The 17,642-nt window shown below is 46.1% G+C and overlaps 1 protein-coding gene across 1 annotated transcript in view; it reads left to right on the plus strand.

Annotated features, from left to right (window-relative positions):
- Positions 1–17,642, plus strand: part of MAMDC2 (MAM domain containing 2) — a 67,836-nt gene that overhangs the window by 11,491 nt on the left and 38,703 nt on the right. Inside the window, exon 3 of the mRNA XM_056848979.1 lies at positions 13,331–13,602. Within this exon, the coding sequence (XP_056704957.1) occupies positions 13,331–13,602 (272 nt within the window). The remainder of the gene's footprint in view (positions 1–13,330; positions 13,603–17,642) is intronic.

Genomic DNA, 17,642 nt, shown 5'->3' on the forward strand with positions numbered 1-17,642 from the left:
TCTATTGCTTAAATTGAGCATGTTATGGATTTGTCCTCTCTGGCATTCCATTCACTCCTTTGCACCTTTTTCTGCTGGCTAAAAGCCTCAGCTAAACCACCTAAAGTCAATATTAACGACTTTGCATATGTTAGCAGTCTGTAGGCGTATGTGGGCTGGAGTCATTAGTGTACATTACATTATTTATGTACCTTTTGGCTGGAGATTGAACCTGGGACCTTCTACCATACGCTATGTGGTACATCACTCTGTTTGTTTGTTTGGGGGATGGGCCAGTCTCTGTTCCTCTCTGAGTGAGCTATTCCCCTGAACGAATGGACTAGACCAGGGGTGATGAACATCAGACCCAGGGGCCATTTAAGGCCTGTAAAATCATTTGGTCTGGCCCTTCATGGGTCCTGGCAGATCTCTAGCTCAGAAGGATCTAAGACTGGTGATCCGCCCCCTCCCGCGGACAGGAATAGTCTCTATTCAAGGCAGATGTGAGTTTGTTTTGTTGAGAAAAGGAACCTTCTTTCCCCCTTGCAGAAGAGTCATTAGCTATGGAGCTGCTAGGACCACCTAAGAAACTGTGTTAACCCTTTCCCATCCGGGCCATGGAGAAATGTATTCCCTCTGTACTACAAGAGGACTGGGGGCGGAAGTGGTGACATTGGAGGGGTTAAAGGGGGCAGTGCCAGAATGCGCGGTGGGGGGGAGTTCTTAGCCAGTGTGTCCTCATTTTATCCCTGTGTAGGTGGAGGTAGCAGGAGCCGGCTGTAGAATCCGGCCCCGACCATGCGGAGCAGGAGCAACTCTGGCGTGCGGCTGGACAGCTACGCCTGGCTGGTACAGTAGACCATCCTGTGCCACCAGGTGGGCGAGTGCGCCACTGGTTGGATGCCTGCCTGCTTGCTTACACCGGGGGGGGGGGAGTCATCTGGGGCACCTTCCTGTTTGGGGCTTGGTCAGCTAATTTTTAAGTTGATCATTTTGTATGGCCCGCGAAAGATGTTATAAATATCCAAATGGCCCTTGGCGGAAAAAAGGTTCCCCACCCCTGGACTAGACAGATAAAGACTGGGCTAAGGGGGGGGCATTGCTGCAGGGCCCTCTCCTTTCTTTGGACCAACTGCAGTGGAGGGGCTTGCTCTCTATTTCCCTCCACAACCAAATTCACTATTAATATTCCCAGTTGCTGAGGCTTGCAGTTTGATAATGGGGCAAATTGGCTCTTTGGTGCCTTGCAGGTGAACCCCAGAACGTCCATCAGAGGAAGATGACTACTTAGCAGATACTTTGGTGTTTGCTCTGGGCTTTCCCAATACACTAAAAGTGACACTTTGCCGCACTACTTTGGGTGGAGATGGGGATCTGATTTCCCCTTCCAGCAAATGCATCAGAGTGACCCCCCCATTCATAACTAAGTGGAGTTCAGGAACAGAAAGGAAATATTATTTCTGAATGCATTCTGTAGAAGGATAACTTGTACCACAATGGACAGTAGACAGTTGTAAGCTGAAAGATTCTAAATTCTAAATCAGTTCAGGAACCATAATGCATTATGTGATGTGTTGACCTGGAAGGGGGAGTCAGAGTACCCTCCAGGACCTCTCTAGCTCTCACTGGAGGAGCCTCCTTGGCTTCAGACTAGTCCAAGAGAGAGTCTGAGCTGTCCTCTCCCTCGGTGGTTGCCAGGTTGCCTCTAGCCTCTAGCTTCTGGCAGCTTGTGGCCTCCTCCTCAGCTTCAGCCTCCTGCTCGGCTTTATAAGGAAGGTCCTTCTCAGACCTGCCCTCCCCCTTCCAGGCTCCTCCCGGGCTTTCCCCAGGCTCCACCCCAGAAGGCCATATAAGGAGGCTTCCTGAGCTGGCCTTAAGGTTTGGTGCCCTGCTGGGGCTTGTGGCTCACCTCGACCCCTCTCTGGCCCACCCTGGGCCTTCCTGCCTGACTTGTGGTGCACAATAGGTGGGGCCCCTGGCTTCCTGCAGGCTGCTCGCCTGGCCGCTTCCTGCAGCTTTCTGGAGCTGAGCTGGGGCTGTTTGTACCAGGGCTCCCTGTTGCATTGCTCGCGTCTTTGCTGCGACAGGGCTTGCTGCCCCTGCAAGGTTCTGGACGTCGAGCCTCTGTGCCGCCTGTCACCCGTCTTTCTCCAGCCCGCCCAGCTCCTCCGCTGCCCTGCTTTTCCCCATCCTTCCGGAAGCTTTGGTAGTGAGGCAGCCGAGGCCTGACTCCTTGATAAATTAGCCTCTAATTTATCAATGTACATACATGTGTAGGTATCACTGGTATGCTTATGTAATTCGACGTAAACAAGACAGGGAAAGTAGAGTTCATTGACCATGGTCTGCGGCACTGCCCTTTTTATAATGACATCTGACAGTATATTTCTCCAGTTTTGACACTTATACAGGGAAGATCTAAACAATTTTATGCCTCCTTGCAGACTCTTCCCATGAGATAACTTATAAAGTTGCAAAATTTTGCCTGCGGGCAAGCAGGATCCGAAAGCAGCTAACTAAGGCTGTTACCGCACTAGGTATTCCAAGCGATGTATCAAGAGTTTGGAAATGTTATAAAAAACATCGCTTTAAAAGGGTTTTTGGATGCCACGGCTAAAAAATGGTTGAAAGATGTCTTCACAGCTAAAAGGGCCAAACAAAGTGTGGACAGTATTTTTTATAACAGTTCCAAACTCTTAATACATTGGTGGGAATACATAGAAAGTGCGAACAGTATTTTTCATAACATTTTCAAACTCTTAATACATCGCTGGGAATACCTAGTGCGGTAACAGCCTAAGTCTTAGTAACTGCCTGTTTGAGGGAGGAGGGTTTTATTTGTCTTTGTTCCCCTCTCAACTTATGTAAATTACATAATGTACAACTTACATTATATGTATTTTAACCATTTGTTAATTTTCTGATTTTGTATCGAAATTCATTTTGATGATGATATGTAAACAATAATAAGAGCTAGACAAACATCTGTTTACCTGAATGCAAGGGATGTACATCTTATATCTTTGGAGATTCTCCAGAATTGTGGCCCGTGGAAGGGAGCCAGTAGATGGGTGTTGGAATCCCTGGGTGGGTGCATACACTGTGTGAGAGGAGACATAGGAGGAGACTATATTGTGCCCTTCCCCATCTCTTTGACCCATCTGTGGACAAGGTACTCGTCCACCCTCTTTTCCAACTTTTCAGTGTGGGCACAGGCTGGTCGCTTCTTGGTAGGTGTCTTGGAATTTTTTGTCTCTGCGGCTCAATTGGCCACAAGCTGCCCCCCCCAATACACACATCTATTCCACTCTGATGATCAAGGGGGTGTATTTTTCCATTAGGTATCAGTGTCATCTGGTTAGGATATCGGTGTGGGCAAAGTGTGTTAATGATCAAAGTGTAAAGTTTAGGTGAGCACCCTAAGGCACCATTTGAATGATAAGAACATAAGAAAGGCCCTGCTGGATCAGACCAAGGCCCATCAAGTTCAGCAGTCTGTTGACACAGTGGCCAACCAGGTGCCTCTAGGGAGCCCACAAACAAGACAACTGCAGCAGCGTTATCCTGCCTGTGTTCCAAAGCACCTAATGATGATGAGTGGGAAATTAAACCAGGACCTTGGGGTTAGAGTGCCTCTTGTGGAACTGGGACAGGAACCTCTTGTGAGGTGCCAATTATCCTTGACCCAAAGACCTCCCAGCTAGAGAGAAAGTACATGGCCCATCTCCCTCGTACATCAGTAAATGCTTTGCAAGGAGGAGCCTGGGCTGTCTGCAGGTTGATTGCTGAGGGCTCAAACCAGGGTGGGCCTTCTCTGGAATACAGCGATGCACATATAAAGGAGACCTGGCTCCACTGCACCCCATCAGTTACCTGCACTGATAAAATAAATAAAATTATTCCAGCTAATGATATCGGCTCCTCTTAATAAGGACATCTTATATATCCCTTAACTACTTTTGTATAGTGAACACATCTGAAGGACAATTTGGTGATCTGGGGAAGTCATCATGGATTTGTCCCCTGCCAGACCAACCTCGTTTCCTTCTTTGATAGAATGACGAGCTTACTGGATATGGGAACACCATCAACGTGGATTTCAGTAAAACCTTTGTCAAGGTTCCCCATGATGTTCTGATGGGTAAACTGGAGTACTGCAGACTAAGACATTTAAGTGGGTAGGAAACTGGTAGGAGAACCGCATCCAAAGAGTAGTTGTCAATAGCATTTCATGTGATTTTAGGAAGGTGTCCAGTGGGGTGCCACAGGGATCAGTTTGGAGCCCAGTACTTTTCAGTATTTTATAAATGATCTTGATGGTGGAGGGACTACTCATTAAATTTTCAAATGACACCAAATTTGAAGGAGTAGTAAGCACCCAGAAGATAGAGGTTGGTTATGCATGGCTGGTTTGTCTGGCGATTCTCCCGCCAATTGTCCCATTTACAGTGCAAGTCTAAGCAGAGTTATAAGCATTGTTATAACTAACAATGTAATCCTAAGAAAAGTTACACCCTTCTAAATTCATTGACTTCAGTGGATTTAGAACTGTAACTTTTCTTAGGATTACATCGTTAGTTATAATTTACCATCATCTTACTTTTTCACTGCAAATATTAATGTAACATTTTATTTAGAATTATTATTTATGTACATATAAGCATGCATATTATATATAAAATCTACCTTGGTTTCTTTAACTTACAGCAAAAAAATAAACGTAGAGAAATAATGGCAGGTTGTATTGGGATGCTGGAAAATGTCTTTGTTTAAATGGATTAAGATTGCTATCTGAATTTCCATGCAGTGTTGCCAATCTTTGGCTTCAATGCCATAGAATCCAATTGCCAAAGCTGTCATTTTTCCCCAAGTGAACTGACCTCTATCGGCTGGAGATCAGTTGTAAAAGCAGGAGATCTCAGCTAGTACCTGGAGGTTGGTAACTCTGTCGGGGCAGAGTGATGTAGAGGCTTCACTGTTAAGAACAGAAACTCAAAATGGACAGAACTCCTTCATACATTACACACCAGATGAGGCTGAAGAGAAGTAAATGCCATAGTGGGTAGAAATGCATCTGTAAATTTATCGTGGATATGAACCTGAGACCTGTGCCTGATTGTGACTGCTAAGTACATGGCCACCACATGCCCTGGGTGTCCCAGAGTGTCTCCTTGGGCTCCTTACAGACAGTAAAGTACATACAGCATGCCATATAGATGTAACATTTTTGGAATTTTTGAAGCTATGAGGGAAAAAGGGTTTTTTAAACTCCTTTTTTAATGGAAATTTTGAGAAAATTGAAATATATGCAGTATTAAGTTTCCTATCAAATCTAAATCTATTTTGCTGCTTTAACAACATAAAATGCATAATTGATAACTTAGGATATAAAACTATATTGACATTTATGAAATGCCTTAGTTTTCCACAAGAAAATTGTAAATATACTAAATACTAAAGTGAGAGAAAGTTGCAAACTTCTGCATCCTATATCTTTGCACAATTCATTAATTCCAAAAGAAAAAAAAGTTTCCTATGAGTTTTTTCAGTGCTGCTCCATATTTCCCAATGGAAAATATGGGGGAAAGCCCTCAGACTGTTTCATAGTGTACAATCTGACTGAGTGACATTTTCTTAAAAAGTATTTTTCTCATTCTAAATGGGAAAAAATATCATAGGAGCTCTGTACTCTGTACTCTGGACAAGAGGCAACTGTTAGAACAGAATATGGAGAAACGGAATGGTTTTCAATTGGCAAAGGTGTCAGACAAAGATGTATTTTATCTCCCTATCTCTTCAATCTATATGCAGAACATATAATTAGGAAAGCTGGATTAGATTTAGATGAAGGTGGAGTGAAAATTGGAGGGAGGAACATTAATAATTTGAGATATGCCGATGACACTACATTATTGGCAGAAAATAGGGAAGATTTGAAACAACTACTGCTGAAAGTTAAAAGAGAAAGTGCCAAAGCAGGACTACAGCTGAACATGAAGAAGACAAAAGTAATGACTACAGGAGAATTACACAACTTTAAGGTTGACAATGAGAAAATTGAAATTGTTCAAGACTTTCTATTCCTTGGCTCCCCCATCAACCAAAAGGGAGACTGCAGCCAAGAAATCAGAAGGAGATTGAGACTAGGAAGGGCAGCCATGAAGGAGCTAGAAAATATTTTGAAGTGTAAGGATGTGTCACTGGCCACCAAGACTAGATTAATTCATGCCATCGTATTTCCTATTACTATGTATGGGTATGAAAGCTGGACAGTGAAGAAAGCTGATAGGAAGAAAGCCGATTCCTTTGAAATGTGGTGTTGGAGGAGAGTGTTACAGACTCTGTGGACTGCCAAAAAAAATCAGTGGGTTATAGATCAAATCAAGCCTGAACTGACCCTAGAAGCTAAAATGACTAAACTGAGGCTATCGTATTTTGGTCACCTCATGAGATGACAAGAGTCACTGGAAAAGACAGTCGTGATAGGAAAAGTTGAGGGCAGCAGGAAAAGAGGAAGACCCAACAAGAGATGGACTGACTCAATAAAGGAAGCCACAGCCTTCAATTTGCAAGACCTGAGCAAGGCTGTCAAAGATAGGACATTTTGGAGGACTTTCATTCATAGGGTCGTCATGAGTCGGAAGTAACTTGATGGCACTTAACACACACACACACATCATAGGAGCTTCCCCCCTCCCCAGTGCTCCTCAAAATTTCCATTGGAAAAATTAAAGAAAAAGTCCCCTGAATTCCATACTATTCATTTTGGGTGAGTAAAACCTTGTCTTAAAAAGCATTCCATTAATTTCAAAGAAAAAAAATCATAGGAGTTTTTCATTGCTCCACAAGATTTCCCAGTTTTTCCATCTGTGGGACTGCCTCTCCTGGTATACCCTCCGAAGATCTTTATGGTCATCAGATAACAACTTACTGGTGGTCCCTGGCCCTAAGAGTGTGCAGCTGTCCTCAATGTGAGCCAGGGCCTTTTTGGCCCTGGTTGAAGGCTCTATCTGGTGACATTAGGACTCTGCAGGACCTTAAAGAGTTCTGCAGGGCCTGCAAGACAGGGCTTTTTTGCCAGGCCTACAGTTGAGGACAGCAGCGGGTATCATTCTCTGCTGGCCTCCCTAACCCCCCCTTGTTCTATGTTACTCTCATTATTGGGGGGGGAAAACCTACTGCTTATTCCGGGCACTATAGATCAAACTGAGCGCCATCTAGAGTTTTTAATTGGGTTTTATTGTTTAATTTTAGAATTATTACTTTTATTGTTAATGTTTGATATGTTGATGATGTTCCCCGCCCTGAGCCTGGTCTTGGCCGGGGAGGGAGGGTTATAAGTTCATCAGCAAACTCTATACTAGACATTTATTAGATAAATTCCAACTCTGGCTAATTCAAGAAGATCAAATAGCACCGGAACAGGATGGCTTCAGAGAGGGCAGATCAACACTGGATCACTGCTTGATATTACAGCATTTAATTGAGAAATACACCACAAAGGGCCCAAATTCATTATTTGCTGCCTCATTGATTTGAAGGCAGCATTTGACTCGATTTCAAGACCTAAATTTTGGCAAAAATTAGAGTTTCAAATATGGGTAAAAGACTACTTTACCTTATACATGCCATGTATAAATGTACTTCTTTGAGAGTTAAATACAGCCCAAGATGACATTTTACCAATCAAATTAAAGTTTTAAAAGCAGTCAGACAGGGATGCCTTCTAGCACCACTGCTGTTCATATACTATATTAACGGCATGGTTAATTATATGAGTGTGACAAATGTTCACCCACCAAAAATTGCACATCGACATATACCCATACTGCTTTATGCCAATGATGAGGTTGTCATATCTAGAACATCTGTGGGACTGAAACGAGCACTAAATAGATTTGCAGAATACTGTGATAATCAACACTTACAGATTAACTATAGTAAGACTAAAATAATGGCCTTTGGGAAACGTCCAAAAATTCGAACTTGGAAAATAAATGACAATAGTATCGAACAATTAAATAGCTTTAAATATTTGGGGTTTATCTTACAGGCATCGGGGTCAAATCTCACCCACTGTAACTATGTGGCAGAACGTGCGGAGAGTTCCGCGCATGCTATAATTAAATTTTTATATTCAAGGGGAGGTTTCTACATTTCAGCTGCTTTAAAGCTATTCCAAGCAAAAACACTGTCTCTGATGGAATATTGATCTTATATAGGGTCATCAATTACATTGCTAGGGCGGCTAGAGAAGGTACAGTCTAAGCTTTTGCGTGCCATCTTACAGGTTCCTTCCTGTGTCTCTAACTCTATGGCTCACCTTGAAACAGGCATGATTAGAGCGAGGGCATGGATTTGGCTGATGTCCTGCTATCAATGGCTTAAAGTAAAACAATCCTAGCAAGGACTTCTACCGCTGCTTGAACAAGACCAATATAAATCTAAATGGGAAAAAGCGGTCCGATATGATCTAGAGAGATTGGGCCTATCCCCATAGGACCTAATGAAGTTGGATAAAAAACCTGTTAAACAAATTGTAAGACAAAGGGTAGAGGACATCGAACAACAGCATGATATAGCAAGGACACCCAGCTTCTTATCATCTACAAAAAACAGATATATACTAGCGCCGCTTTCATAACTGTAATCAAACTATGTAGAATCTTTACACTAGCTAGATGCGATGTACTACCATCTGCTGTAATGGAAGGTAGATATGATCAGATTCCGCTTGCGAGGAGGATCTGTCCATGCAACTTGGAGAAGTCAAGACTAGGGAGCATATTTTCTTTAAATGCCCTATTTACAATCAGCTTCAACTCGCCATATTATCCCCACTATTGAAAAATCTATCTGGTTATTCTAACAAATATAAATTTGGAAAACTACTGGCGTATGAAAACCCTTTGACCACAAGACAGGTTGCCAAATTTTGCATTGCGGAGATTAAAGTACGTAGTAAATTAAAATCAAAGATGCAGATAAAGTTGAGCTTAAACTACTGGATTTCAAAAGTGGAGAAACCTGATGGCTGTTTTGTTTATAGGAAAGAGATAATTGTTAAATTACTATGCGGTAATTTGATTTTAATGTTGATACGTTTTTATATCCTACTTTATTTGAAATGCTGTAAGATTGTTACATATAGTGTGTCTTTATTGGTCTTTGACCACTAATAAAATTCATTCATTCATTCATAATATGTGTAATTAGCTCTGGATTAGATGGCATAGTTCGGTTTTAATAAAATATGGTGTTCTAATAACAGTGCATTTTGGGCAAGGGCAACCAAACACCCCTCTCCTGCCTTTTACTGACAGAAACCAAAACTTGAAGCTCAGCAAAACTGGTTACCTAGAAACAGCCACCAAGGGGGCTTTTGTTTCTTAAAACTGGAAGTGCAGCTTCTGTTATTTTTTGGGTGGGGTGCAAACCTGGGACTTTTTCAGGTTCGTCAAAAGACCTGTCTTGTCTGTTCATGGCTCCAGTCTCTGGATTTAAGTATTCACAGATGAGGCCATTTTTGAGAATAGATATATAGGCTATAGTCATACAAGTTGCATGGTAGTAAGTTGCTTGACTGAGTCACAGTGTGGCCACTGCTTGGACTACTTGTTTGGTGGCTGCTGCCAGGACTGCCTTCGGTGAATCCTCCCTCCATCAGGGAACATGACAGGGAGAGGTGGGGCCCTTTCCCGGGTGGTTTTGGTCTTCCAGTCCACCTCTGCTCCCCCTACTTTTCTGACAGAAACCGAGGTTTGGAAGATTTAGAAATATTGTGCTCGTTGTCTAGCAACCAATAAAACAGCCACCAAGATCTCATAATATATTCTCATTAGATCTTAGTAGGTTGCTTCTTCTTCTTCTTTTTTTTTTTTTGGTAAAGATTTGAGATTTTTTTGCAAAATTTGGGGTTTCCCTCATGTTTTCAGAAAAATCCTCCATTTGCCCCTGGTTCCATTATGTAGGTTTTTGTTTCACCCTCTATGGCCTGGTTAAGAATGAGATACAACGTTAATCTTGAATAAAAGCAAGATTATGTTGGAAGTTTGATTATTTTTTTTTATAAGGTAAAGGTAAAGGTCCCCTGTGCAAGCTCCGGGTCATTCCTGACCCATGGGGTGACGTCACATCCCGACGTTTCCAAGGCAGACTTTTGTTTTACGGGGTGGTTTGCCAGTGCCTTCCCCAGTCATCTTCCCTTTACCCCCAGCAAGCTGGGTACTCATTTCACCGACCTTGGAAGGATGGAAGGCTGAGTCAACCTTAAGCCGGCTACTTGAAACCGACTTCTTGTTGGGATCGAACTCAGGTGGTGAGCAGAGCTTTTGACTGCAGTACTGCAGCTTAACACTCTGCGCCACGGGGCTGAATACTAACTGATTATTGGAGTTTTTTGCCATCAAACTGCAGCCGATTTATGGGGACCTCAGAGTTTTCAAGGCAGGAGAAATCTGGAGCTGGTTTGCCACTGCCTGCCTCTGCATAGCAACATTGGACTTCCTTGGTGGTCTTCCATTCAAGTACCTAACCAGGGCTGACCCTGCTTAGCTTCCGAGATCTGACAAGGTTGGACTAGCCTGGGCTATCCAGGTCAGGGCAATTGTTGGTATACATAAAACAATTAGAATGTTCAGGAGTAATTTTTTAGCATTATATTTTCTGACTGTTGAGCTGCAGGCTTCGATCCTAACAAACTTACACCTTAATATAAAAATAAACCTTATTGATTTCAAGGGAATTTATGCTTGAATTTATGTTTGCTTAGGGTTATAGACTAATTAAAGACATAGTTACAAATGTTACAGTTCCACAATAGGTGCTACAGGAAAATGCTTCCGTGTGGTGCCAGTCTACACAATCAGAACACTGCTTATTATGTGTGCTAGCCTAATTGCATGGAAAATTCCGTTGTGTCAAACTGCATTATCAGTGATGCGTTTTGAAAATTATTAAACTTGAAATCATTTGATAGGCAGCTTTCAAAGCATTTCCAGTGTAGTAATCTGTATTGTTAATCTGATTCCTTTCTGTTGTGCACATTCGTGGATATAATGGTTGCTTAACTCTGGCACAGTTTAGAGTATCCTGTAAAAGTTGTAAAAGTAATAGTACCAGCTAGGAATTGTCCTCAAAAGACTGGCAGCTAGCAAAGCATTAGTGTTGCCAGCTGCTACCTAGCAGTGGGAGACCTCTGTCATCTTCTGCCACTTCCTGCTGCTGGTAGGTTGGGTGGCAGGAGAAAATTCCCCAGAGAAATGGAGGGGGGAGGCAATCATCCCTAGCATGGGAGAAATGGAGAAATGGAGGGGGGAGGCTATCATCCCTAGCATGATGATATTGTTTCTGGCTCAACCCAGAAATGATTTCATCATGTCGGGTGACACTCTACCATTCAGCCAAAACCATGGTTGAACCATAGAGTTTTGGGAGAATGCTAGAGCATCATGATGTCAATTTTTGGTCACACAGGAAGTGATGTCATTGCACCGCCAACAGTAAGTACCCACCAACCCCACCTTCCACCAGTTGCCATATTGTGCCTGCAAAGGATAATGTTGTTTCTCTACTATTTTCTGATGTGACACTCAACCATGTGTGTATTGGAAACAGAACATGGTAGTGTGTGAAAAAGTATAAATCACAGATGTGTGATTTATAGTTTAAGCTATGTGTGATTTATAGATTAGGCTGTGTGACTCCATTCTCCCTTTTGACTGGGGCCATTATGATACTAAGCATATTTATGCAGAAGTGCTACTAAGCATGTGTTCAGCTACTTAATTGAACAATAGAGCTTGCTTATTTAGTAAGTGTGTTTAGGATTGCAGTCTTAGACATGAGTGGCATACATGTGTCTTAAGCAGGGTTGCCAGGCAGTGCCTGCCAACTAATGGGAGGGATGTGGGAAAGGCAGAGTTGAAGGAGTTTTTATTTTGGTTCTTGTAGGTTATCCGGGCTGTGTGACCGTGGTCTTGGTATTTTCTTTCCTGACGTTTCGCCAGCAGCTGTGGCAGGCATCTTCAGAGGAGTAACACTGAAGGACAGTGTCTCTCAGTGTCAAGTGTGTAGGAAGAGTAAATATATAGTCAGAAAGGGGTTGGGTTTGAGCTGAATCATTGTCCTGCACCACTTACACACTTGACACTGAGAGACACTGTCCTTCAGTGTTACTCCTCTGAAGATGCCTGCCACAGCTGCTGGCGAAACATCAGGAAAGAAAATACCAAGACCACGGTCACACAGCCCGGATAACCTACAAGAACCAATGAACTCTGACCGTGAAAGCCTTCGACAATTTTTTTTTAAATTTAATTCTGCCTTTTGTGCTTACAGGAAGTGGCAAAGGGTAGCTTTATATAAAGTTGTAGAGTTTCTAGCAATTCCTAGAACTACCCTGGAAATGACAAAGTAAAACCATAGAGCAGGAGTACCCAATTTGGTGCCTATGGGTGCCATGAAGCCCACCAACATGCTGTGCAGATTTTTAAAAATGTTGCTTTGGCATCAGCTGCTGCCACCACAGCACAAGGATCTTCACTGTGTGAGTGAAGGTAAGCTACAGCAGCCATTTTGTGTCTGGCTCCTCCTCTTGTGGCAGCCATTTTGTGGATGCACCTTCCATGCTGTCAGAACTCTGAAGGTGCCCACAGGCACAGAAAGGTTGGGGGCCCCAGCCATAGAGTTTCCGGTGATTCCTAGAGCTACCCTTTGTCACTTCTGGTAAAATTTCCAGTATGTACATGAGGTTGCATTTTTAAAAAGTTTTTTTTTCTCCCACCACTACTCAGAGTAGCTGCAGGCAATGGAATCTGAAAGTGGGGGATGCCCCACCCCCCACTGAGGTCTTGGCCGCCCTGGTCTTAAGATATGTAGTACCAACGCTATGTAGGAATAGTAATGTACATATTTGTTCCCAGTAAATGTACACATTTTCCAGTTTGGGATCTAGAAATTTGCCAAACATGTAAGATTGCAGGGAAATAAATTTTTGTGCTACCCTCCTAAATAATACTTTTATTCATTGTAAGACATGGGTTTATGTGCATGTGTCTTAAAAATAAAGTGTGTGGGTTGGATGCTATAAGCTCCTCCACTAGATCCTACCCCATTTCTCTGTTCACTGCAGCTTTTGTCCAAGCAGAACAACACTGACATAGACATTCTGAGGTCAAAATGGGTTCCTCCTCCCAAACCTGGTGTTTTGGGGGAAGGTAGCATATGGAACCTAGCGTATAGAAGGGAAAGTAGCTTGTGATTATCCAGTGATAAATGCCACAAAACCTTCCAGTTAATAATTGGGAAAAAATAATGATAAATATTAATAATATTGTTTGTGCTTTATTAGGTCATTACATTTCTGTAGATACCTCACATGGAACAAATGGTGACACAGCTGTATTACTCAGTCCTGATCTGCATTCTGAAGAGTGGAGTTGTATCAGACTTATATATCAGATTGCAACATCTTCCGAGCTGCCTGTAGATCCAACCACCTTAAATCTGTATCTAAGAGTACAAGGAGAAAGCTTTGATCATTTGCTTTGGACAACCACAGAGACCTCAGAAAGCTGGCTCATAGCTAGTCTTGATGTCAGAAACAGTACAAACAAGTACAAGGTAAGCATAACTTCTGACCAAAGTTCTGTGTTTGCCCCTGTAAGCTTCCAATCATGTAGATTCCATTTAAACTTGTTATTTGTTTGGGTTTAATGATTTCACTTGTAAGAATGTTCATCCAGGTAAGAATATTACAATCAACGATCAGTGGACAAAGTACTACAGGAAATGTATGTATGTCGTGTCTTTTCGCTTGTGCTGCACATCATTTCTCATAAGAATATGCTGCTGGGATGGGGGAGAAATCCAGCTCTCCAAGTTTCCAAGCTGCATCATATTCCATATGGTGATTCTTAGGCTTGCTGTGATTTTATATTAAACTATTTGAATATATGTAGAGCTTTATTATATTATGTAATTTTTATGGTCTGTAAGCCCTTTCAAACAGATTCATTTGCAGTCCCAAGGGCATGAACAGCACCGTGTAGAAATGAAGAAAGTAAACACATAACACCAAGAAGTGGGTAAATGAAGGCCACAGCTTTATTGATTACAGCAGATGGAGCACTGCTAAAGCATAGGGCATAGATCTAGGCATCAGGCGACCATCCTGGCTCCCGATGAAATGATCCCCAACCTGAGTGCTGGGGGGCAACCATGGAGTGGCAAATTAGTGGTTTCACTAGGACGCAGAGCTTTAAGTGGTACCTTCGCCACCTGGGAGTGGAGCCAAACAATGCCCCCGAGCTCGGCATTAGCAGTAGGACTCAACCCCAAGACCCCTTATGGAGGTCCCCAAGCAGGGGAAGGCAGGCACACAGGAACATCTTCCCCATAAATGGATCCGGCCCAATGCCAAACCGCCGAAAGCTGTGACGAAGGAACAGAACAAAGCCATTAGAACATAAGATGGTGGGTGCCTGCTGGGCCAGCATGCAAGGCTGGTCTAGAGAGGGCCTACATAGGCCAAGGGGGTGCAGAAGCACACAGATATGCCTGATAGCGTATTCCTGAGGTTTGGAGCCGAAAGTGCTTAGGAGGCCCGCAGGGCCTTACGCCAGCGCAAAAGGCACGCCGGCGCAAGAGGCCTGGGTGCTGGCATAAGTGGAGTTAGGCCAGCAGTGGCAGGCGGCAGAGGGGGAAGGCGCTGGCGCACCAGTGCAAGGGCCGCACCAGTGCCTGAGAGACGCATAAGCGGCTGGTGGTGCCCGCGGGGGCATTTCTCTGGCTATGAGGCCTCCTAAGGCCCTTTCAGGACGGGAACACCCACTTTTGCTGCCAAAAAGTTATGCCAGGTATTTACCTGGCATAGCTCATTGACTGCCATGCAATCGCTCTGGATCCTCATCTCTGTGCCGCGTGAAAACACCACCCATTTCTGCCTGGCACCTCTGGAACCCGACTAGCAGCCTGGCCAATGGGGCCAGCCCAGGAAGTGGCAGCACCCCCCCCCCCGGGGGAGGGCACTCGGAGGAAGGAAATTCCCTCATAAGCAGCACTTCAAAGCCGGTGCTCACTTGAAAGGTAAGCCTCGCATGCACTGGCATGCTGCCGGTCTGTGCCAGGGGGTTGCCATTTTTCCCCTCCAACTCCCAACTCTCGGGGAACTGTGCACAATACCTCCTCCATCTCCCCACTCTGGGGGGACTTTGCGCATTCACCCCTCCAGCTCCCACTGTCAGGGGACTCTGCCTGGGCCGCCCCTGAAAACTGGGGGTTGGCCACCTCTCGGGTGGGAGTCTCCCTGGCAAACTCGGGCTGTGGGCGGGCGAGCTCTCCAGCCTGCTGGGAGCCTGTCCCCCTCTACCTTCTCCACTGGAGCAGTGGAAGTGCACACCTGCCCTCACTCTAGCGAGAGCCTCTGCCAAACCCCTCAGCGAGACCGCCTCTGATCTCTCTGCTTTTTTCCAGATGCTGAGGCCACCCTGGCCAGGACGGGCTTGCCGCCACCTCACTGCCACTCTGCCCATCCTTCACTGCAGCTGCCCTCAGGGCGCCCGCCCACAACTCATGCCGCGCTCTCAGTTAGCCCTCTTCAGCCTCCATGGGCAGCCTGAGGACTACCCAGCCGCCTTCGCACACCAGCAGAGGCCCGAGACCACCACCATGCCACAGCTGGCAGACCCCCTGGGCAACCCACATGCAGCCAGGGGTCTGCTACCCATCCCCCCTCACACCCCTTTTCTTGTTTCAGGTTTCTCTGTGGGCCGCTGGGCCACGTTCACCCCCCCATGCTGTCAAATCGACAGGACTGCTCATGCCGCCTCCATCCTCTGTGGCGACTTGTTGTCCCCCCAAACACACACCCAGACACGGGCAGCAACCTCTGTGCTCAGCCCTCCCGGCCTACCCATGCCCTCTTACCTCTTGCTCACCATGGATTTTTCTAATAAAGTTGTTCTTGTTACATGGGGCACCTACTTCTTGCTTAGGGAAGGCGACGGGAGGGTCTTGTGGAGCTGCTACAGTTGGCCTGCCCAAGGGAGGGCTCAATGCCAACATCCTCAGGTGTGCCCTGTTCCTCCTTTAATCGCAGGTGCCATCTCTTTGAGGACTGGGGGGAGCTCTGTGTATGGGTGGTGTGGGTGCACCTCTGATGGGAGCGGAGGGTGGACTGGGGGGCAAGGTGGCCCACCAATGAGCCCCTAGTGCTTTGCTAGGGAACCCTTACAAAGGCCAGCCACCAGGAGCCGCCCCTTAATTTGCATGGCAAGCTATTTTGGTCTCTGGGTGCCCATACTGGGGGGCTACGGAAACACACCTGGGGGTCATCTCAGACATCCTGCGCACATTCCTGTCTCTGTTGGCCTTTCTTCCGGGGCCAGCCTATGTTCGGTGGCACTCCCCTCCTGACCCGTCCGACTCCGGCACCCAGTAGAAGGCAGTCGACTGAGGCTCTTTTGCTGCAGCTGCTTGCCTCTCCTTCGCAGCTGCTCTCGGGCATTGCACAGGTGCGGAAACAGCCATCCAATCAGGTGGGCTTAGCAGGGGATCACGGGCCCCGGCCGCTAATTTCCAAGTGAAGGTGTTGAGCCTACCCTGGAACCCGAATATCTGCTGTCGTCTGACATGGGCCGCTCAGGCTCCTCAACCATCATTGCAAACCCACCATTACTCCCACCAGGTCGACCACCATGCTTTCCATCTCCAATCCTACCATGACTCCCATCATCATCACCACCACCAACGCAAATAGAAGCCCTCCTCATGGGGTGGGCTCCCTCCTCACGGGGTGGGCGCACACTGCAGTGTCAAGAACAGACAACCAGCTGGATTCTGTCAATGGAGGATGAGCCCTCGTGGGCCCACCCCCCCAGGTGTTGCCTGTCTCCAGGAGGGCTGCCTCTCCTGCTACTCTTGCTCCAATCGCACCACACTTTCACCTGTGGATGCTCAGGGGAGGCTGTCCCGCACCCCTTCCAAAGTGTCTGCTTGTGTGTGGGCGCCCTGGTACTCACATTCCCTCATGCTCCACACCTGGACTTCACAGGTCGAGGGCGGCGAGGATGAGGTGACTAGACTGAATGGGAGAGGATGGAGGGGGAGGGAGAAAGGGTGACTAGAGGGGCCAGGGTGCCTTGGCCACTGGCCTGCATGCCCCCTCCCCACTCCCATTCGCACAGCAGTGGGGGACTAACGATCTGGGCAGCCACCAGTGGCGCCGCAGAGCCCACTGAGGGGGTGGCTGCTGGGGTGAGTTTCTCTCATGGCCAATCCCCTGCCTCAGGCAGGGTGTCTGATCAGACGGCTTTCTGTGAGAAGGCCCTCCATGGGCAGAGAGGCAGGCGAAGGGTTGATGGCTCTCTACTTTGGCTTGCAGGGTCGGGAGTCGCCCGTCTATGGGTCCCCCAGCAGCAGCCCATGGCCTTATCCACTGGAGGGTCAGCGTTTGTTCCTGCCTGGCTGGCTCATCTTGTTCCCGGACCGGCCAGCCTACACTGGGGCCACTGCCAACCAGGGGCCCTTGACAGGATCCCACTCAGCCTGCTTGGACCAGGAGAACGAGTCCCTAAACCCCAGGCCAGAGCTTGCTGTGGGGCCAGGAAGGTGGGGGAAGGGCCAGGGAGGGGGGCTGAGGTGGGTGCGGTGCGGTGCGATAG

This window comes from Euleptes europaea, chromosome 4, assembly GCF_029931775.1.
Source record: "Euleptes europaea isolate rEulEur1 chromosome 4, rEulEur1.hap1, whole genome shotgun sequence".
NCBI classification, from domain to species: domain Eukaryota; kingdom Metazoa; phylum Chordata; class Lepidosauria; order Squamata; family Sphaerodactylidae; genus Euleptes; species Euleptes europaea.